Below are 22,487 nucleotides of genomic sequence, written 5' to 3'. Positions count from 1 at the left end.
CTTCTGGTGTGGGCTCTGTGACCACAGAAACCCAGGGGGATTTCTTAACGGGAGCACCTGGAGACCATGCCTGCAAGGACCACCCTCATGGGATGGCCAAGGAGCCCGTGGTACCCAGGTCACCAAGTGACGAAGTTGTGAGGTTGCCTGGGGTACCTGGGGGCATGTAGGTTTCTGTGGTCAGCACGTGGGCCCAGCACTGCTGGATGGCCTGCACAAAGAGGGGCCTGCCCTCCTGATGATGGCTTCTAACACCTGTAGGGAAACTGCTCCCAGGGCTCCTGGAGGTCCATATTGAGAGTGTCCTGCCAGCCATGTGGGGTCACCTTCCCCTGATGCAGAAGCAGACCTCTCCCCTTGAGGCCCAGGGGACACGTGGCTCAGGTCCCACCTGTGTGCCCTGGACACGCAGAGCCCCGAGCTCTGGCTCAGACTGGGGTGTGGTCGTGTCGGGGCAGGAAAGGCCCAGAGAGGGGGCTCATTCAGGGACAGAGGCCACTCTGCAGGGATGCTGGACCTGGCAGCGATGCACTGCTTCAGAACTCCCCTGGGCTGGGTTTCCAAGCTGTGGGATGGAAGGGCCCCTCCTTCCTGCGGTGCAGTGGGGGAACTAGATCCATCGTCAATGTCAGCCCTGAAAATGGAGGCTGCGCTACCTCCATTCCTGGAAAGAAAAATCAGGCCCCTCCAGTCCAGGTGACTCAGAAAGTCATTCAGCAATGTTCGGGGTCCCCAGTTTAGGCTTTGAATTAGAGCTCAGTGGCTCAGGAGGCCAGATCCCTGTCCGTCGCTCCAGGAGTAGTCTTTCTGCTGGGGAACAGGATCCTCACAAACATCTGTGTCTTTGTGGGACACTCCCCTCTGACCAGCTGGGAGGCAGGGTGCAGTTGGGGGAAATCGTGTTTCCATGAGCAGAGGGCCACCAAGTGGTGGGGGCACAGGAGACTAGTGAGAATGAGTCCCTCAGCCTTTCTGGAATCAAAAAACTGGCAAATGTGAAAAAGTGCATAATTTGTTTTATTGAACAGGCTGCTTATGTACGTTTGGAGGGCCAGGTTCAAGGACTCTGCATCCCTCCAGGACAATAGCCTCAAGAGAAGAACAGACAGAGCAGGAGGAGATCTGGGGTTTCTCCCAGGAATGAGGCAGAACAGGGATTTCTGCAGATTTGCAAGGAGTCGCCGACCACTGAGCACGGGGTTACAACCCCACGTGACCCCTGTCGTATTTGGCTTGGGTCTGGGTCTAGCCTGATCATGTATTCTTCCAGCTGAGTTCCAGAAACTCAGAGGGTGGACTTAGAGGGGCTGCGTTTGGAATCTAGTGAGGAGGTGGAGGGTCCTTTATCTTGAGTCCCTCCAGCCTAATCACCTTAGCTGAAGCCCAACACCCCCCAGGCCCCCAGGGTGGCCGTGGAGGGAGAGCAAGCCTGGCAGGCGACCTAGGGGTCCCACTGCTGTGTCCCTCCCTTGTCTTCATTCCCTTTCACCCGGAAGGTGTGATTGTCTCGTGTCATGGTGGCCACCGCAGTGTCCCTCCCAGCAATCTCTCTTCTCCATCAGGTGGGGTTCCCACCCCTGCTCAGCCTTCTCTCTGCATGGATGCTGAAGGACCAGGCCCACCTGAAGTTCTGAGCTTGAGCAGTAAGGTGGAAACAAAGAAACCAATGGAAACAAAGAAGCAAGTGATTGTGGCAAAGCTCCCCACCACAGAGAAGCTGCCCTGAGTGGAAGGGAGGGTGTGGGCATGCCCATTTGTTTCCTGTCTCCCAGTGCTCTTAGCTTTCTTATTGCAGACCTGCATGGTTACAACAAAATGATCTGCAAAACTGAAAATATTTCCTCTCTCGCTTTTACAGAAAAGGCTGGCCAGCCTCTGGTCCCGGTACCAGGCAAGTGATTGGAGTTCCTTTCCAGTTTGGAAACATCTGGGCAGGCCCAGGTTTGCAAAAGTCTTTAAGAGTAGTTACGGAGTTTTGCTTCTAAAATTTTTTACGGCTGTATATACGTCTGAGATGCGGTTGTGCTGTGTAATTCTGAGCCGGGATTTTCTCAAACTGTTTCTCATTTCTTATACCAGACATGCCTAAATTCCAAGGGGAACTGCATATTAAGGAAGCCATGGAATTTAGGAAAAGGATACAGATCTCATTTCCTTTTAAGCATCGATGTACCTCCATCATGGCAGTATTGGTTATCTGTTATTAATAGGGGAACTAAGTAGTAACCAGATTAATAGAAAATAGTAGATTTTAGGTACACAGGTTCATCTTTTCAACATTTTTTGTAATGTTTGCAGTTTAAGATGATCATTCCTGGGAAACAGGCAGCCTCTTAGAATGAAATAGCATTTCCTCTGAACCATACTTAATTATTATTTCATAGACAGCAGGAAGGGTAATCACACATCACACATTTGGGGACCTCAAAGAGAAAATGTAACTTTCTGGGCACGCACTCCCCCGTCTCCCCCTGCTCTGTTCACTGTCCCATTCTCCCTGGAAGGCTCTTTCTTATCTTCTGCTCATGGCTCCAGTAACTCTTTCTTCCTCCTCGTCCCTCAGCTGGTAAGGTTACTTTTCTACTTTGAACAAGCAAACAAGCCAACAGAAGAGAAATTTTACAAGCAACTCCCAGCACATCCGCTCGCCTTCTGATGTCTGTGACCTCACTCTCTGTGCCCCACCTCTTATTACAAGTGACATCGAAAGCCAGATACTCCAAAAGTCCCCGGGGCCCCATCCCTCCCATCTTCTCTGGGTTATCACTCCCAAAACCATCCTCTCTCTCACAACCTCATCTATTTTGTTCTCCTGCTAGTTGGCTCCTATCAGTATATAAACGTCCATCCTCTTAAAAGGAACAAACAGCACTCCTTGAACCTAATTCACCCCCACCAACTGCCACCCTGTGTCTTTGCAGCAAATCTTTAAGGAGATGTTTAAACTCACTGTCTGCATCTTCTCTTGAGCCTTCCCCTTTTACACCCAGTCTGGCTTTTCCCCTGATCCCTCGCTCTATGGAAACTGCCCTGTCAAGGCCATCAGTGACCCCACGTTGCTAAATATAGTGGTCAATTTTCAGTCCTCATCATGCGTAGCCCCTCGGCACCATTTGACCCAGCTCTTCCATCCCTTCTCCCCCAGTGTTCCTGCTTCACTCAACCTCCATCCATCGCTCTGTCTGCTTTCTGCTTTTGGTCTACTGGCTGGTCCTTTGCCAATGTCTCCTCTTTTTTCCAAACATATACTGTGGGTGTGCCCCAGGGTTGGTTCCTGGGCCTATCCTCTCTCTCTCTGCTATTCCTTTGGTGGAAACAACCCAGCCTTGGAAATTGGCATGCCATCAATTTCTCGATTTCTCCAAAACTCCCTGATTTGCCCTTTCCATCTGGACCTTTATCCCTGAGACTCACATTCTTTTTCTTTCATTCATCTTGCTTTCACATTCATACATATGTTCTACTATGTAATTACTTTGACAAATTTTGAATCAGTACATATATATCATGTAAAATACTCAAATCTGTATTATTTCCACTAAGATGCTTATTCTACCTTAGAACCTTTCTGCATTTCTGTATTTATGTGAATAAAGCTGAATAGTATTTCTACAAGCCTCATAGTTAAACAGTGTGTTTGTTTGGGGCTGTTATGTAACATGAAATAATAATACATCAACATAGTCCTTTTTCATTTATTTTTATGTAACACCGAGATGAGGTTTTTGCACTGAAGACTGGTTTTATTGAAATTTTACCTACGTTATAGACAGTCAGTTTATGTGAAAGCCCTCATTTCTCCCCTTTTCTGATATATTTTCCATTTGGCTATATATAACATATACCTTGGCATGAAACAAAATTCCCAAATCATTCACATAATGCAATTAATACATTTAATTTATATTTTTTAAATGTTAAAAATAAAAAGAAAACAGACTCCTCTACCTATTAGGCATTTCTGTGGCAATATGTAATACACCCCTTAACCATGACATTGAAGAACTGAGCTGATACCAGCCCCTTTCCACCTGCTCAGCCCCACCTTGTCCCATACCCTGTAGATGGAGAGGACATCCCTCCCATTGTCCAGGTCCAGATGTTGGAACCATGTCCTTTCTCTCTCTTTCTCTTACACACACAGACAGAAAATCCAGCTTGTTAGAAAATTCTGGATACTCTGTCTTCATTAACCACCAGCTCCCTGCTCCCCGCCCTCCTAAGAGCCACCTTCAGCCCTTCCTGGACACCAATAGCCTCCTGTTTCCATCTTTACTTTCCTACAATCTCTCATCCACACAGAGTCAGAGGGAGCCTGTAAAAGCATACATTGAGGGGGTGGGTGTAGCTCAGTGGTAGGGCGCATGCTTAGCATGCATGAGATCCTGGGTTCAATCCCCAGCACCTTCATTAAAATAAATAAATTACCTCCCACAAAAAACACAAACACAAAAGCATAAGTTGGACTACATCACCCCTCCCCTCAAAATTCACTAAACGGGTCACCATTCCATTAGGAGCCAAAGCTGTCACAAAGGCCTCAGGACCCGGCGTGCTCTGCCTCTCTGCCCACACTCTCCCCCTCACTCTGGGGGCCTCTGGCTCCGGCTCTTCCTTCTTCCTCTGGATCTATTCTGCTTCAAGTTCATTACTCCGTGAGATCTGCCAGGATTGCCTTATTCACTCCTGCTTGCCTCCCACCCCACCGCCATCACCCGAATTTGCTCATATCACTCTTATTTTTTTAAAATTTTTCCAAGCTCTTGCTACCCCCAACATGCTGCCTGTTTCCTCTGCTAAAACTCTGAGCCCCCAGTGATGGGGAGTCATGTCTATTTTGTTGACTGATAAAGCCCGAGAGCCTTGGGAACGGGTCTAGTTAGGAGATTCCCGTACGTAGTAGGAGCTTATACACATTTGCTGAATGAATGTAGATGCCCTGGTCCAATCCGATGGAGCACTTCTGTGTCCTGCTCAAAGAATAACTTTCCTTTCCACCTGAGAGGGTGTGACAACTTCCTTGGTGATCAAAGGCAAGATCTTTTTGCTTTATGCTGTTAACCTTAGGCGGGGAGACTGGGGGATCTTCATATATATTTTTAAATTTGGTTCACTCTGCAGTTTGTCTTTAGTCTCTGTGTAATTTTGAGAAACTCTTTATGAGTGATCATTCTTCCATCAGATTGAACAGGGTCCAGGGGGAAGTACCAAGCCTGTCTCATCGGCCATCCTGTGTGTCATGTCCTGGGACCCAGTGGATGCTCAGCACGTAAGTGAATCGACAGGATTGAGTGAAGAGATGGGAGCATATCCTTATTGTGGTGGCTGCTTTCTGTCCGATGCCTTGAGATTTGGGGAAGGGTTTACAAGTGCCGAGGGGAGAGTTCAGGTCCTCTGTGCTCTTCCTGAGTGCCCTGGCCTTACCCATTCCCCCAGCCCCCTCTGGGCAGCCAAGCCAAGGAGCTGGGCCACTGGGGGTTGTGCTGATCAATAATCCACCTTCACCCCAAGTACGGGGGGTAGGTACACGTGGTTGTAGACTCTGGAGTCAGGTCCTTGGAGGAATTCCTCACCTGAACTATGTTTTGGACATTTTATTTTCCTCTATAACCTCCAGCTGAAGAAGAAGATTGTCTTAGACACATGAAAGTTGAGGACGCCTACTGTCCCCTCTGAACCCAGGTGGGGCTGGGAGTCTGCTGTTTGTATAGCCAGTGGGCTCATGTTGCTTTGGACATCTCTATGCCTGAATTCCTGCAGTACACTCGGTGGTAAGGACGGGGGTGCCTGGCAGGGAGGGAAGCGGGTCGGGAGACTGCACAGCTGGGGAGATGTTAACCTGGGGTGAGCGGGAGCCTGCTGATGCATGGCATCTCGGTGCAGGGAACTCTCCACACTCAGAGGGGTTCCCACTCCCGCAAGGGCCCTTTGATCAGGGAGCTGGGCTGTCAGGGGACCGCAGGGGTCCCAGTGAGGATTAAGGTGCCTTCAGGCAATGGAAGTGAGGGATCCAGCGGCACTTAAATTAACTGTGCACCCAAACCCAGCCCCCACCTCTTTCAGCCTGTTTCCTAATCTGCAAAACTGGAATGATATTAACCATCCCGCGGGTCGTTGATGGGCTGGGAAAGACTAGACAGTCAGGAGCTGGAATTCCTCTGTCCCCTGATTGTTTTCCTTCTTTCTGACTATTTGCTCTCACAAGCTCAGTCTCTCTGTCTCTCTTCTTTCACTTCTAACTTTCTCTCATGCTCTGGTTTCATTTGATTTCCAACCACCTCCCCTCCCCCTCGCCAATCGCTAGATGAGTGAACTTGATTTCTGTGTGTCAGTTCCAAATTCTTAGGAAAGATGCTCTGTCTCCCTCTGGATCTGTTGTCCAACCCATCAGTTGTGGCCAGAGGATCGAGTCCCTCTGGGACCAGCGGAGGGTCTCTGCCCAGCCCCCCAGCCACCACTGTGGGAGCACATAGCTCTCCGAGGAGGAGGTACTGGCTGTGACCTTGTGTCAGTCAGTATGAATTTATGTCTCCTCTTGCCCCACCTTCATCCTCCTAAACAAAGATGAAAATTAAACACTCCCGGGATTTGTGTCATGGAACACTCAGGGTGGGGGCTAAGGGGGCTGGAATCTCTGCTGCATGTAAGGGGCTACAGTGAATCCCCAACGAGAGCCTGCAAAGGGAACACCACCGGCCCCACCCGGCACTTAGGGCGCTGAGTCTGCGTGATGTTGTGCTAGGCTTCTGACCACAGCTCGGGGGTCTGGTCTGACCAGTTAGCCTTTGAAATCAACCAGCTTTGTATTCCTCAATCCCTCCCTGAGGATTTACCTGAACCACCAGCTTCTGTATCTCTGAAGACAGATGATGGAGACCCTTCACGTAAGCCGTTCGCACAGCCCTTTGCAGGCCTTTGTGCTGCGCGGTCTGCCCGGCGAGCTGACCGAGGTTGGTATTTTGCTGATGTTAGAAATAGTCTGGTTTCCCGATGCACTGTTTCACTGAACAAGCAACAGAAGCCACTTCTCGCTGATAAAAGCAAAAAAGGGAATTAATGAGAAGATACTGGGAGGGTGTGTGGAGTGGCCAGGACTGGAGCCAACCCAGGAGCTGTAGGAGGTGTTAGGGAGCCCCAGGCACCAGGCAGGGCGGGGTGCTGACCTGGGCCCCCTGCCACCCCAGCAGGGACCCCCCTCCACCCGACCCTCCACCTCACTCACTGCAGGTTCACGTCCCGGCAGGGCCAGGTCACACTGAAGCCACCAGCACACACCTCAATGGGGGAGTTGGCCCCATCTCAGCTGAGGGCGTGCCCGGTGTGGGGAGAGGCCCAGTTAGAGGAAGGCGGTTCTCCTACTGTTCCGAGTTAAGGTGTAAGTCAGTGCCCATCACTCAGGAGAGCCAGGCTGGTCGGACCTCATTGTGGTGACTAGGCCGTCTGAGTTCACTTATTACTTTCTATGTTTGAAGGCCCTGGAGGGAGAATAAGTGAAGGTTCTAGTACTTATTTTGTGTTTCCCACATACCAGGTGTCGGTAAGCAAGCCACTTCAGACAAGGCCCAGAGCAACCACGTTAATAGGCCACGGAGCAAGTCGTGCAGTCAGGCCTCTGTGGTCCCAAAACACGTGTCCCCATCGGCTCCGTAGTTACCAGTGGAAACTGGGGGGATTTATGGGACTGTGTGCTCCTGTAGGGGCTGGGATGTGTGTGTTTAAATCCACATCTTCAGAAACTCGGCCTAGAACCACAGCCACTGATTGCACGGAGGCAGAGGAGGGGAGCTGGTCCAGCTCGTGTGGAGCTCAGAAGTTGCTCCTTCTGTCCTGAAAACAACACCAGGGCTGAGGGAGCTGCAAACCCACTGCTCTTCTTAGATCCCAGAAAACTGAGGGGAAAATCTGCTCCCAACACAGAGAGGCAGCCGGGCAGGCTTGGAGAGTCACAGCTCCCAGGGCAGAACCCGCTTTTGTAAGAACCCCGGGGGCAGGCAGATTTAACAGGTCCCTGAGGCCAGCGGGAGGCTCAGCATGGGGAAGTCTGAGTGTGACAACTCCAGGGGGCCAGTCAGAGGGGCCCCATGCTCTTTTTCATGCATTTCACCTCCAGGACCATGCCCTGTTCTCAGAATGAAGGTCAGAGAAAAACCCCTCATGCTTCCTGCCTGGAAAGGAGAAAATAACTCTATTGAAATATACCCAGAACATTCTGTTTCATTGGGGGAAGTTGTTTTTTGTTTGTTTGTTTTTTTAATGAGAAATTATTTTACCAGAGCCTAACCAACCTGGGGGAAGGGAAATACCTTCTGTGTCGCCCAAATTGGGGTGGGGGGAAAGAGACACACTTGTGGAGGTCACAGCTCAGGGCACAGGCTCAATGAGAACTAATCACAGGACTACAGATGCTCCCCTCTGTCCCACCACCCCATCGCCTTACCTCCATGTCAGTAGGGCCCCTGTGTAATAACAGGAATAAAACTGAAAGAAGTAAATGTCTCAGGAGTGCCTAGGGAAAACCCAAAGACAGCGGGGAGATGAAAACAAGGACACACAGGCTGTTTTAGCCTCTCACACCAATAGCTGTAGCAAATTACACACAACCCAGTCCCAGCAGATAAATAGAAAATCTCACAGAAGAAACTATTTATTTTGGTTCTCTTACCCAGGGCATCCCACGTTGCATGCTCGCCTAGTATTTAATGGAAGCAAGTCCATCTCAGAAGGGACATAACTGAAGAGGGATGGCTTTCCAGACTCTGACGGGCAGAGAGAGCAGCAGCCTGGTGAGAGCATGGTGAGGGGTGGGGTAGGGGCTGGGCTGCCTTCTTCCCCAAATAAGGAAACTTCCTGAGGCCAGCACAGTGGGAAGGAGGGCCATGGGGTGGAAGCATCCAGACTTCTTCCTGAGAACTGATGGGATGCCTCCAAGGGACCATTCAGTTGTCCAAACTGGGCCCTGAGGGTGGGAGCCAGTCTGTCAGCCTCAGAGCCCAGGACTGAGGTGGGCGCACAGCAGGTCTTACTTGGCAGGGTCCATTTCACTTCCGTGAAGTCCTGTGTAAAACATGAAGCGTGGACGGCCTTGTGAGCACAGCTCTGCCCTCAAGAGCGGTTTCAACTCCTCTCTTCCTGGAAAACAGTATCTGTGAGCCCATCCTGGTTGACGTCACAGAGATCACCCTAGTGGCCCAGCCTAGTGGCAGGGAACATATACTTTCTGGCAGGCAACCCCAGAGGTCCACTGATGCATCATGTGCTGGCAAGGATATGAGTCCCTGCACGCTGGTGCAACAGCAGAGGCTCTGCCACAGGCCCAAGAGGTGGTGTGTGGGACATGCAGGGGTGCAGGGGTGTAGGTGGTGCAAGGTGAAAGTTGTGCCAGGGGTGCACGGGCTGTGGAGGGTGCAGGCAGTTCAGGGGCACAGGGAGTGCAGGGGTGCAGGAGTGCAGGGATTGCAGAGGTTCAAGAGTGCATGCAGTGCAGGGGCTGCAGGGGTTGCAGGGGTGTAGGGGTGCAGGGAGGTGCTTAGGCTCGTGGCCAGAATCAGAAGGCAGGTGCACATGCTCGCAGTCAGCCTGACCCCTGGAGGCAGGTGTGGTGCGTTTGGGGTGGCGGCGGCGGGAGGGGGCTGCCCAGGCAAGCCGGTTGTTTCCTTCTCTTCCCCGCAGCCTGGCCTGGAGGCGGCCTTGGCCGCAGGAGATTCCACGGAAGTCGGACTCCAGGTGAGCTTGCTCCTGGGAGGCGGGGCGGTTCGGTCAGGGGCGGCCGCAGCGGCAGAGGCGGCGGCAGAGGCAGCGGCAGCGGAGGGGAGCAGCACTGCCCCTGGCGAGCTGGTGGATTAGCTCCCGTCTCCCCGGAGGCCGGGCCTGGGAGCGGCCTCTGCTGCCCCAGGTCGCCTGACACACCTGTCCCACTCAGCTTGCTGAGGAGGGGAGCGGGGCAGTGCAATTAGGGTGCGGGGGCGACGTGGGTAGGGGGCCCGCCGCCCGGGAGCCGGCAGTTTGCTCCCCTCCTCCCCGCGGCGTGGCCTGGGGGCGGCCTCTGCTGCCCGAGAAGCCGGACGCCCGTCTCCAGGTGAGCTTGCTGCTGGGGGGCGGGCGCGGTGCGGTCAGGGGGCGGGTAAGCTGGCGCAAATAGTTTCTCTCTATGGCTTCTCTTTTCATTTGCTTAGCAGTGTTTTGAAGAGCTTTGAAGAGTCTTCATTTTGATAAAGTTCACTCTATCAGTTACTTTTTAAAATAGATTATACTTTTGGTGTCATAGCAAAGAAATGTTTGCCAAACCCAAGGTCATATTGCTTAAGCCTATGCTTTTCCTCCTAGCTGTTTTATAGTTTTGGATTTCCTATTAAGATCTATGATCCATTTTGAATTAATTTTTCTGTATTTTGTGAGGTATGGGTCAAAGTTCATTTTTCTCTTTTTGCATATGGATATCTAATTGTTCCAGCACGACTTGCTGAAAAGATCCTTTCTCCACTGCATCCTTACTGAGATTCAATTGTCCATCTAAGTGTTGATTTAGTTCAGAACATTCTATTCTGTTCCATTATTCTATTTTCCTGTTTTACAACAATACCGTACTTTCTGATTACTGTAGCTTTATTTTAAAAGTCTGAAAATCAGATAGTGTAAGTCTTCAAAATTTTTCTTGTTCAAAGTTGTTTTGGATATTTGCGATGTTTTGCATTTTTATATGAATTTTAGAATTACTTTTAAAATTCCTTACGTCCTGTTCTGTCAAATTTCCACCCATGTCTTTGGCCATCTTCAAAGCTACATTTTCTGAAGAAGTTTCTCTGGATCCCAGGTGAAAGGAATTTTTCTTCTTCTGTGCTCCATACACACTTCATAATATTTGATTGCATTTATTCATATTTAGCTGTATTTATTTGTCTGATCTTTCCTGCCATATAGTAAAGCTCTCAAGATTAGAAATCTTGACTTGGTTCCCTCTGTCTGCTGAGAAAACTAGTTCTGTGCTTTGCAGGAGTGAGCCCTGCAGTCAGAGGCATCTGCAGCACACATCTAGCTCATCGCTTGCATATTGTCAAGGAATCCTGCAGATTTAGAATTGTTTATTATTTGTTATCTCCAAAACAGCTCAGTGTTTATTACTTCTATTGCTACTGCTGCATTTTCAAAGAGCAATGGGCTAATTATTTTCCAAATATCAAAACTTGCTACAATTGACTTGTGATGCTAGTTATGTACTGCTGTGTCTTAACAACCTGCTCAGTGTTCATAGGCTCCTTCACTCATGAAACTTTTGGTAGGATGTCTTTGGCTACTTGAGCAGCACTATCTGAACTGACTCCTCCTGTATTTCTAGTGTCCCCTCGATCCCTCCTCCAGCCCTCCCTGGGGGACCAGTAGTTCTGCCCTCAAAAAGCCTGTTGTTTCTCAGGAAGAGTTTCCTGTGAAATATAATCATGTCCCTCTTGTGGGGACGTTCAGTCCAGAGATTTGGCGGCAGGGGAAAATGTTTAGTCTGCTTTTGGTAGAGCCTAAACTGTTCCATAATTATTAGAAGCAAATCCAATGAGGAAACTGTGTTGGCATCTAACAAATCAGCATAAATGTCTGATGAGGAAGATCAGCTTCCCCGTCCCACTCAGGCGTCATGTTGATGTGACACTCACCTTGGCTAACGTGTTCTCCTGTGTGCAACGTAAGTTTGAAGACATTATGAATGGCTTTTTGTTTTTCTTCCTTAGTCTTTCCACATTCAGTGTGTCTGGTGAAATTATATGAATCCTACTTATTTGCAGCCCAGCACTAACCTTTTTTTTTTTTTTTTTTTTTTAAGAATCGCGTGTTTAAAAGGCTAGTGGACAATTTGTTAGAAGATAGAAGTCCTCTTAGATTTTGGTCCTAAATTCAAATCTTGGTTAGTGGTGAATGAAAATTCCCCTTAAAATTTAAAATACAGTGATATAAAGTTTTAAAAATAGTTAAATTTTAGTCAATTTCATTAAACACTATAACATTTATTTACCTTTAACCTGTTTCTGGGGCAATTTTGCAATGATTCCCTCTCTTCATTGATTCTCTCTTTGTCAGAGTCCTTGAGAGGCCCCTGTCATCACTGTCAGTATCATCATCATCATCATCATGATGGAACGGATTCCTCTGGAAGATTCTAGGAAAATAAAGAGATGGATGGGGAGACACGTAGGTGAGTGTGTGTGTATACACTGAGAAGAATTATTAGACGTTAGATGCACAATATCCATTCCATTTAGAGAAGAATGTGGTCATGAAATCCTGATGTGGTGAATGAAGGAAGCAGGTGGGAACAGGATGGTCAATGGAAGGGAGAAGGAAGTGAGCAAAGCTGGGAGCATAGATCCTCTGTTAGAGACCAGCACGTTGGTGTGAATGAAGGGACTGTGGTGGCAGAACAATGTGTCCCCCACCCCCACAGGGAAGTCACCTGTGACATGTTACTGTAGACAGTAAAGGGATGACAGGCATTTTAGGACAAAAATCTTAAAAAATCTTAGAGGATTTTCCTTCTAAATTGGCTATTAGCCTTTTAAACCCATAATACGTTGTTAAAGATTAGTGCCAGGTTACAAATAAACAGGATTTGTATAATCTCACCAGACGTACTGAATGTGGAAAGACTAAGGAAGAAAATCAAAAAGCCGTTCACAAGTGTCTTGAACCTTTAATTGCTCACGAGAAGAAATGTTACCCACGGTGAGTGTCACAGCCACATACATAATGCCTGAGTGGGATGGGACAAGGGGATCCTGAGATGAGGTGATAGGGAGAGTAGCCTGGATTTTCCAGGTGGGCCCAGTGTAATCACAGGGGTCTTTACAAGCATAGGACATTTCCCATCTGAGTTTAGGATCAGAGGGAGGTGCAGCCATGGAGCGATGTTCAGAAAGGCTGCTGGCCATGAAGATGAAGGAAGTCGTGGGGCACAAGCTAAGGAAGGTGGGTGACCACTGGAAACTGGAAAAAAACAAACAAGGAAACATTTTCTTCTAGACCCTCTAGAAGGAAGGCACCCTGCTGGTACCTTGAATTTAGCCCAATGAGAACTGTGTTGGATCTCTGACCTCCACAGCCATAAGCTGATAAATCTGTGCTGGTTTAAGCTATTAAGCTTATGGAAATTTGTTACAGTGGTAATAGAATAATAACATAGTGAGCGGTATTGTAAGGGATTAAAGGTCTAGGATGGGGTGTGGAGAGGATTCTGACATTTACACCTAAAAAACAACCAGGTGAAGTGGGAAGGTGTTTTAAGGAAGACCTACCTGGCAGGGCTGTTGAGCAGACTGTTTGGAGTGAGGAGAGCATTGGAGTAGAGGAATCAATTAAATCTCTACCAGAAAAATAAGGAATAAAATCTAACAGGGCTTCAGTGTTAGTGGATGTAGGAATGGAAATGGGCAGAGAGATATAAACATTACTTTGAAATTAGCTACAGGTTTGATGACTGCATGTTGGGGAGAGTTAGGCGATGTGTGGACTGAATGTTTGCATCCCCTCAAAATCCATATGTCGAAACCCCATCTCCCAGGGTTATGGTATTGGGAGGCGGGGCCTTTGGGAGGTGATTAGTAGGATAAAATGAGGTCAAGAGAATAGAGCCCTCATGAATGGGATTAGGGCACTTATAAGGGGCCCCAGAGTGCTTGCTTCTCTCTGCTCTCCACCCCATGAAGATAGTGGGAAGACAGCCATCTTCAAGCCATGAAGGCAATCCTCTCCCAGATACCTTGATCTTGAATGTCTCAGCCTCCAAAACTTGAGGAATATGCTGGTTGTTTAAGCCACCTGACCCATGGTAATTTTTTACAGCATCCCAGACTGACTAAGACAGTGGAGAATGCCTCCGGGTGTGAAACTGATTGCCTGGAGAATGCTGAAACCCAGGGAAGTGGGCAGCACAGACGTTAAATCACTTAATCCTGCCAGCACAGTAGGAGATAGAGTCTACATATTCCTCACCATTTAAAGGTTAGGAAAAAGAGGCACAAATGAGTAAAATAACAACAACAACAACAACAACAATAATAATAAAAATTTCTCCAAGATTCACACAGAACCCCCCAGAGGCAGAGTGAGAATTTATACTCAGGCAGGCTGGCCCCGGAGACCCTGCTCATAACTACTAAATCAAATGGCCTGGCTTATGTGGATCTTTTTTTTTCAACTGTGATATGACGGTACTATGTCCAGTAACTTATAACTTCAAAATACCTCACTATAAGGGAATCATTAGTCACGGGCATTACAAACCACAGAAAGCTAGACATACAAAAATAACCTGTTAGGGCAAGAAAACCACTAATGTTTCTAAACATCATACGTGCTGAAGCCTTTGCTGTAAAATGTTTATTTATAATTCTGCCTGGCTACAGAATAACTTCATATTTCTGCATGTGGCTGGTGGCTCACATGTTGGACAGCATGGGCCTAGAGAACTTAAATGACTTGCCGAGCCTCACCCAGGAAGCTCATGGTGGAATCAGATCTACAATCTGGGACTTTTCCTTCTTATCCAGCAAGTCCTTCATGGAGGCTTAGAAGCTTCTCCTTTGGTGCCCAGCTGTCTATCCATGCTTATGACATCTTGTCAGGTGTCCCAGCCTGCTCCTGAACATCAGCCGGTACACACTTCTGCTCTTTTCTGACCATGTAATATCTCTTAGAAATTTTGGTGACATCAGTTCTTATCTGGAAGGGTAGTGGCTAGAGATGTAAATGTGTCCACAAGAGCAGACTGACAGATTTTTCATAAACATAGCAGGAGTGGTCAAGAAAAGAAAAAGTCAGGAAGAAAGACCAGCAGAAGCAAGTCATTTAATATACCAAATGAATACTTTCAATGTTTGGTTGTGTTACTGAGTCCAAACTCATTCTGCTCACTGCAGGACAGGCCAATAAATTGGAAGACCACGTTCTGTGGCAAGAAATAGCGTCTTTAATTGGAAAGCCAGCTGACTGAGGAGATGGCAGAGTAATTGTCCTGGAGAACCATCTTCCCCTAGTCACAAATCAGGCTCCTTTTATATTAAAAATGGGAAGGGGGTGTTCTTGGTTGTTGCAAACATCTTGGTGTAGGAATCCTTTGTTGTTAGAATCCTTTGTTGTTGCAGCTGTCCACCTGGGTCAGATCCCTGTAAACCTCCAACAAAACAAATGTTATTTTCTGTTCTGCAACATGTTATCTTTATAAGAATGGAAAAGTGTTAATATCCTTAAAGGTCAAAGCCTTGAGAATAGGTTCTCCTGTGTATTTCAGGCTCTAGGCAACATTGTTTTATAAAAGGTGCAGAACCAACAAGACTAAGCCTCGGAAACAGAGCACAGGGTTAAAGTCAAAGAAAAAGATGTAATATGGAGTCAGATTTGTTCTTTCCTATTTCAATAGTGCCATGGAGAAACCACTTTGGGCAGCTTTTTGTGGGGCCATGGAGGCTTTCTCTCTCTGCCTCTGGGCATCTCTGTTGAAAACCCTTCCTAGCTGTCTGGCCTGCTGGAAACCCATTCCACCTGGTTTGCCCTGAAGATGTGTTCTGTTTATAACTCATTTATACTCCTTGGAAAACAACTCAATTAAATCTCAATTGGTTTTCCACCAGCTCCCCTGGGCAGGGGTCAGTGATAGCATGTTATTATTTTATAAAAAATATACATAATAAATGAAGTCATAAAACAGCACTGGGCACATAGGAGAGAGTCAATAAATGCTTCCTGGCTTAAAGCAAAAGTGACGGCTCAGTTTTCCGTGGCTGCTGTACTTGCTGAGCTAGTTTCTCCTTCCCTCCATTACACTTTTTTTTTAACTGAAAAAGAAACCCATGCATATGGTAAAAAAAAATTCAAACAGCACAAAAATACACAAGGGAAAGGTTTCCCTCATCCTTTGTTCTCTCAGCCCTCCCTGGAGATGCCACTGTTTACAATCTTTTGTGAGCTTTTCCAAATATTTTATGCATATTTCAACCTATGTATGGAAATTCCTTTAAAGTTTTACTTATTTTTAACCTAAAAGGATTTAAATCCTCAAGTGGCTTCTGCCTCGATAATAGCAAAGAACAAATCAGACTCTGTAGTAGATCTGTTCCTTTGACTTTAACCCTGTGCCCTGTTTCCTAGGCTTAGTCTTGCTGGTTCTGCACCTTCTGTAAAACAATGTTGCCTAGAGCCTGAAATAGACAGGAGAGCCTATTCTGAAGGCTCTGACCTTTAAGGACATTAACATTTTTCCATTCATATAAAGATAACAAGTTACAGAATAGAAAGTAACATTTGTTTTGTTGGAGGTTTACAGGGATCTGACCCAGGTGGATAGCTGCAAGAACAAAGAATTCTAACAACAAAAAATTCCTACACCAAGATGTTTGCAACAACCAAGCAAGTAGGAAAGGAGCCTGAATTCTGACTTGGGGAGATGGTTTTCCAGGACATTAGTTTGCCATCTAGGTCTACAGAAACTTGCTATTCCATGCCCCAACACCTTGTCTCCTGATTTATTGGCCTGTCCTGCATTGAGGAGAATGAGTTTGGACTCGAGAACACTCCTATCTACATAGCAAGCTGGGCACTGGAACTGAGGACAGCTCTCCCACACCCAGGGACCTACTGTGAGCCCTTCATTGTTCCACTAGGGTGGAAAGTGGTTTACCTAGGAGAGATGGGGACTATGCACCGACACTCGGGCAGTCTGCTCTGTCTGGGTCTCTGAACTTGTACCTCCCACTCCCTGCCAGCCCAAAACCTGGGACAGTGCAGCTAAGGCAAAGATCATGCCTGCCTCAGTTTCCCAGCCTGTAAAAGGGGAATTTATACTCTTCCCAAGGTAGTTCTAAGCGACAACGCCTGTGGGTGTTTGGTTCCGGGAGCAACAGGAAGACCAGCTCCTCTTGGGGGCAACAGGTGTGATCCCTGTAGGGGTTCTGCAGGGCCTTGGCTGGAGGGCTTGACCAGGGAGGTGAAATTTGAGCTTCTGGCCTTGAGGGGCTAGAGAAGAGCATGGAGGCAGGACTGGCGCCTCATTCGGGGTGCCCTTGAAGGTAAAGTTTTTCTCTTCATCTCGGCTACTCCCCTCCCCCTTCTCCCTCTAGATCTCTCGCTTCTCCTTGCTCCTCCTCAGTCCATCTCTCTCCCTCCAATTTTCGCTTCCTCTCCTACTCCTCCCATCTTCTCCCCCTCCCATCTTCTCCCTCCCTCGATTCCCCAGTGTATCTCGCAGAACCCAGAGCCCAGAGCAGATCGCTGGCCCTCCCGCGCATGCCCACGGTTGGATGCCAGCTGGACCGCGGGACCGAAGCTCCAGCTCCGAGCCAGGGATCAGCCCCTGTGGCTGCTCGGCTCTGTCGCCTGGTAGGCCTTTGGCTCCTGCCCCGGGTCGGGGCCTCCGGCTGTGTAAGTGGAAGGTTGGGGGCTCTGGGAAAGGGGGTCCCCGTGTCACAGCCTGCGAGGGCTCGAGTCAGCTGCGTGTCCAGCTGAGGGGCTCGCGCCAGCCCCCTCTGCCTGCGCCACCTGCCCCGGCGCCCAGGCCACACCTGTCCAGGGCCGGGAACGCACCTGCCGGGGACATGGCCACCCCCGTCCATACCGCGGCCCGCACCTGCCACCTCTCGCCCCAGCCGGGCTCCCCTGAGTCCGCGGCCGGCGCCCCCTTCCGCTCTCCCGCCCGCGAGTCCCCTCCTCCCGGGCTTCCTCTCCTCGGCCGCAGGCCCCGCCCCGCCCCTGGGCGGGCTTTGTCCCGGGCCGGCGGGGTCTGCGGAACCGGGCATGGGCGGGGCAGTGGCTGGGACTGGCCTCCGAGCGGGGCTGCAGCCCGCGCCCCCCGCCGCTTTCCCTGCCCCGCCTCCCCTAGACTGCACTCCTCTCCCTTTCCCTGTCCCTGAGGTCCAGCTCAGTGGCATGGACGCTGTTCCCTAGGGCTGAGATCCTCTGGCTGTAAAACCCAGCTTCTCCTGGCAGAGACTTGGGAAAAGAGAGCGCCAACGCTGAGCATGCTTCTTTCTCCTCCCTCAGTGTTTCTGCCCCAGGTAAATAGCCTTAATACTTTTTCTGGTGTTAGGATGGGGGGTGCTTGTTGATGTCACGTGTTTTTATAGGTGAGCGTGATCACAGTGTTGAAAGCAGGGCTTGGTTCACTTAAAAGTGAGCTGAGGAGTAGGGGCAGGGCTATACTTAATATGTTTGAGTTGTTCTGCAGGAGCTAAGGCCCCCACCCAGGTGGAGGATGGTAACTTCAGGCTGAGCACGAGATTCCTGGAACACGGCCCTATTACCTACCACCAACTAGTCAGAAGAAAGTCACACACCTGGAAGCCCTCAAGCCTCATTTTGCCTATTAAAAGCTTTACCCTAAAAAAAAAAAAAGAAAAAATTCACCTCAAAAACCATCAGAGAGTTCAGGGTTTTTGAGCATGAGCCACTGTTCTTGTTTGGCCCTGCAGTAAAAAACTTTCTCTTCTCAAAATAAAGGGATGAGGGCATGAGGCTGTGACATTCTCCATCCTCCCCTCTCCCAGAGTGAAACATGTGACCGTCGATTTTAAAAAGATATAGTCCTTAACTAGTCCAGCCCTACTAGTGTGTGTTAACAAAAGCAGCACCATCAGAGGCATTTTGGAGACCCAGGAACATTGCAGTCCTAAAGATCTCCTGGCAAATTTTTGTTTGGTTTTGTTTTTTTGTTTTTCTTAAATTGTGGGGCAGACTAGTAATATAGAGGGAAAAATAGTGGTCCAGAAATATTTTTTCATAGAACAGCTTTATTGCGATATTGTTCACACACTGTGAAGTCCACCCATTTAAATGGTACAATTCAGCGGCTTTTAGTATATTCACAGTGGTGCAACCATTATTATTCCAGAACGTTTTCATCACTTCAGAAAGAACAGTGGAAATGAATGATCCATCCACGCCTCCCCAGTGGTGGTTCTAAAGAAGTTTCCTGGCTGTTCCTGACCCTAAATTAACTTGTTACATTCCATAAAAAATCTGGTAGGAATTCTAATCAGAATTACGTTGAATCTACATATCAGAACAGGAAGAATTAATGTCTTTATGGCATAAACTTTTTCTACCCATAAATGTATCTGGGACCCTATCTTTTCGTCTGTCCAGAGGCTGGCCTATGGAAAGTCTTCACTAATTTGTTGGGTCTGTGAATAATGAGATTATATATACCGTTGGTTGCAACTGTAGCTTTTCACGAAAGAGAAAATAACCTCAGTGAAGCCAATTGACTCCCTAATGGTCAGAAAGAGTGACAGCCATTGCTGGAGTGATCGAGTGGACTTGGTGCTTGCAACCAGTGTTCTCCACCACCTACAGCTAAGGGGATTACAGTGTTCTTTTATTTATTTATTTATTTATTTTTAAAATTCTTATTTTTTAGTAAAGTGTAATCAGTTTACAATATTAGTTTCAGGTGTACAGCAGAGATTCAGTTATATATATGCATATGTACATGTATATTTTTCAGATTGTTTTCTGTACAACTCATTACAAGAAATTGAATATAGTTCCCTGTGCTATACAGTAGGTCCTTGTCATTTATTTATTTTATATATAGTAATGTGTATCTGATCATACTAAACTCCTAAACTGTCCCTCCCCCTTTCCCACCTGCTGACCACAGTTGGCTATGTCCATGAGTATTTCTAGCAGCATCCTTTTTGCTAGTAATATATGCTGGTTAGCTGCCTTCATTTTCAGTAATTCCATCTTATCTGTGGGCGTTTTTCTTCTGGTGGGCCTGCATGTGGTTTGCACACGTGTTCATAGAGATCTGTATTTGGGAGAACTCCAGGCCTCGTGTAGTGCCTGGCACGGAGCTCCCACTGAGCTCATGCTTGAACTGGGAAAAACCATATAAAATTTGGAATTTCCACTGTGGTTGAGACTTCCAGGTTTCTATAACCTATTTAGCCCACCTTAATGTTGGTGGCTCCCATATTGGATAATTTGGTGGAACTGCATGGTACGACGGTGTAGAGAGAGGGCTTGTATGTTTCTTCTCTTTCCTTTTTCTAACACTCATTCTCCTGGGCCTCCCACATCCTTCCCCAGCAGTGCCCAGGGCTGGCTTGGTGCTGCGCTGAGGCAAGATTTGTAAATAAGGCCCTTTCCTCATCTCTTCTGAGCCTCCGTTTCCTTCTCTGCACAATGAGGGCTTAGACTAGATAATTGCTTTTTGGTTTCTTTTAAACCCATGTCTCCTTTTGAGAAACAGAGAACTCAAATCTCTGCTCCAACCCTAATTCTTCAGATTTTCATACGTCCTCCAAGGGGTGACACAGCACTTTGTGGAAAGTTAATGTGACTTTGGTTCTTTCCAGGCAGCACAGAAAAGACTTAAGAGATTTATTGCAGGGAGGGGGCAGGTGGGGGGCAGTATTTCACACTTTCTAGTGTGAGAACTGCAGCAGGGGCTTGGATTTAAATACAGCCTCTGACGTGGCTTCTCTCTAATCTTGCACAATGTGATAAACCTCTCTTTTCCTCTGTTTCTTCATGTGTCAAGTTGGAGTGATATTATTTTAGGTTTTCGTGAAACAATATACACATAAGCCATTTGTGTCTCAGTAGAAATCTGACCTGCTAGAGAATCAGGGGTTTCTTCAAAAAAAAAAAAAATCTTGTCCATAGCAATCTGTCTATGTGTAATTTGAATTTCCTGGAGTGTGTGGGTTGAGACTAAATTTCATCATGGGACAGGTGGCCCCTGGGTCTGGGGACCCCAGTTTCCTCCTCCTCCCCAGTCCTCTTCCTCAGTCCAGGATGCAGTTCCTGCCATTAGAATTACACAGACTTCTTGTGGATATGGCTTTTAATTTTATTGTTTCACTGGGAGGGCTGCTGTCATGATTTCCGTGGTCAGGTTTTGGTGACCTGAAGGCTATGCAATTGGGTATTCCTATTTAAGTATAAGAAAACAAAGTTACAAATACAAAATTAGACCTAGGGTGGAGGCAGGGGCTCTTGGAAGTGGGGACTATTAGCTTTGTTAGCTTCAGGTGCAGTGGCCTCTGGCCATGAGGACCCATCCTTGTGCTCTGGAGTTGGAGGGACCAGTAGGTTCAGTGGGAATGTTTACTGAGTGTATATCATAGGCTGTGCATTGTCCTATTTGTACTGTGTGTTCCTTATTTAAGACAGTGAGCTCATTTAATCTCAATAGCCTCTTTAAAAAATTAGACTTTTTATCTTGAGATGTAATGAAGATTCCCATGCAGTTGTAAGAGCTGATACGGAGACAGCCTATGTACTCTTTGCCCAATTTTCCTTAATGTTTCCATCTTGCAAGGTTGGGGTACAATTCATTATTGACTCACTAACCCTTTGAGGTTTGTGTTATTACTCCCATTTCTATTCGTGAATAAACTGGGGTTTAGAGTAGCACACAGGCCTGCCCATGTCACCCACATGGTTAGTGTAGAGTCGGGTGGAACGTGGGCTAAGGATTTCCAGGCAGTACCATTGTGATGGTCTGTGGCAGGGGCAGCATTCACTTGCGTGTTTATTCATTCATTCAACAAACATTTATTGAGTAACCTCTGTGGGTCAGATGCTATCATAGGGTTATCTGATTCTTCAGCAGTACTGAGAATCAGGTAATGTTTTCTTTTTTTTTAATCTGAGAAATTTAGCTCTGAGAGGTTATAACCCCCCGCAAAGGAAATATAGCTCATAAAGGAGGGATAGTACATGTGTACAGTCCTCCAATTTTTATGCAGATTGTACCCTAGGCATTTTACATTTGCAAACTTCCATAATCCAGATATATTCTTGTAAGGCAAGGATTTATTTTTTAATTGAAGTATAGTCGTTTACAATGTTGTGTCAATTGCAAGGTCTTTTTTTGAATTTTGAATTAAAAAATTAATATTTGATGTGGGGTAATTAGGTTTATCTATTTGTTTCACTTTTTTTAATGGAGGTACTGGAGATTGAACCCAGGACCTCATACATGCTAAGCATGGGCTCTGCCACTGAACTGTACCCTCCTCCCCAAGGAAAGTTTTCTTATCCATTTTTCTGCAGCTTAGGAGTTCAAGTAAATTGGAGTTGAAATCCAGATCTTTTGATCCCACTGTGGTTCTTTTCTTTATATTCTGCTCAAGGGGGTGAGGAAAGCAGTTCCTTTGTTCATTCTTGTATTCAGCATTTTTGAGCACTGACTTTGCATCAGGGCCTGGCTAGGTGTTGGAAACTGAAAACAAGAAATGACCCTTTACTGCAGGGGCTGGAAGCCTAGACCAAAAGATGGGTAATGTGATCCTGAGCTATGGTAACTATGTGCTGACGCTGAGGACAAACTGTACCCCTGGCTTTGCTTGGGCTTCCCTGCCTTACAGCTGCTACACACCAGGTCACTGCATCCCAGAAGGGTCTGCAGCCCACAGCAGAGTGTGTACCTCAGTCCCTCTCCCCTCACAGCAGAGCCTGCAACATGAGCATCCCAACTATGTGCAGGTGTGCTGAGGACAACCAGA

At 47.5% G+C, this 22,487-nt stretch overlaps 3 protein-coding genes and 1 long non-coding RNA gene across 5 annotated transcripts in view; 2 read left to right on the top strand and 2 right to left on the bottom strand.

The window, feature by feature from the left end:
* Positions 1-22,487, top strand: part of LOC116661728 (anoctamin-6-like) — a 408,020-nt gene that overhangs the window by 240,597 nt on the left and 144,936 nt on the right. The window lies entirely within an intron of this gene.
* The window catches only part of LOC116661736 (GDP-fucose protein O-fucosyltransferase 2-like), a 97,651-nt gene that overhangs the window by 8,236 nt on the left and 66,928 nt on the right, over positions 1-22,487 (bottom strand). The window lies entirely within an intron of this gene.
* On the top strand, positions 1,872-18,335 carry LOC116661729 (translation initiation factor IF-2-like). 2 transcript variants are annotated; one of them, XR_004317649.1, is made up of 9 exons: positions 1,872-1,941; positions 5,183-5,269; positions 5,618-5,771; positions 6,863-6,950; positions 8,667-8,783; positions 9,670-9,723; positions 11,531-12,178; positions 17,210-18,026; positions 18,197-18,335. XR_004317649.1 is itself a non-coding variant. In XM_032474255.1 (5 exons), the coding sequence occupies exons 2-4, from the start codon at positions 8,742-8,744 to the stop codon at positions 17,880-17,882; spliced, it is 885 nt and encodes a 294-aa protein (XP_032330146.1). In that variant the 5' UTR covers positions 6,928-6,950; positions 8,667-8,741; the 3' UTR covers positions 17,883-18,026; positions 18,197-18,335. The 2 variants fall into 2 exon arrangements, 1 of the variants encoding a protein (XP_032330146.1); XM_032474255.1 differs by lacking the exons at positions 1,872-1,941; positions 5,183-5,269; positions 5,618-5,771; positions 11,531-12,178 and having other exon boundaries at positions 6,928-6,950; positions 17,094-18,026.
* On the bottom strand, positions 8,255-17,730 carry LOC116661756. Its single transcript, XR_004317684.1, has 2 exons — positions 17,600-17,730; positions 8,255-9,054 (listed from the first exon to the last, which is right to left on the bottom strand). It is a non-coding gene; the product is annotated as an uncharacterized LOC116661756 (long non-coding RNA).

Source organism: Camelus ferus, chromosome 36, assembly GCF_009834535.1.
Source record: "Camelus ferus isolate YT-003-E chromosome 36, BCGSAC_Cfer_1.0, whole genome shotgun sequence".
Taxonomy (NCBI): Eukaryota; Metazoa; Chordata; class Mammalia; order Artiodactyla; family Camelidae; genus Camelus; species Camelus ferus.
Note: the sequence above shows the minus strand (reverse complement) of the source record. Positions and strands in the feature narration are given on the sequence as shown.

Coding starts and splice junctions, on each gene's coding strand:
- LOC116661729 (XM_032474255.1), top strand. CDS start 8,742: ATGGCTTTCCAGACTCTGACGGGCAGAGAGAGCAGCAGCCTG. Junction 8,784..9,669: donor GCAGAGAGAGCAGCAGCCTG/GTGAGAGCATGG, acceptor TCTTCCCCGCAG/CCTGGCCTGGAGGCGGCCTT. Junction 9,724..17,093: donor CCACGGAAGTCGGACTCCAG/GTGAGCTTGCTC, acceptor TTCTCCCTCTAG/ATCTCTCGCTTCTCCTTGCT.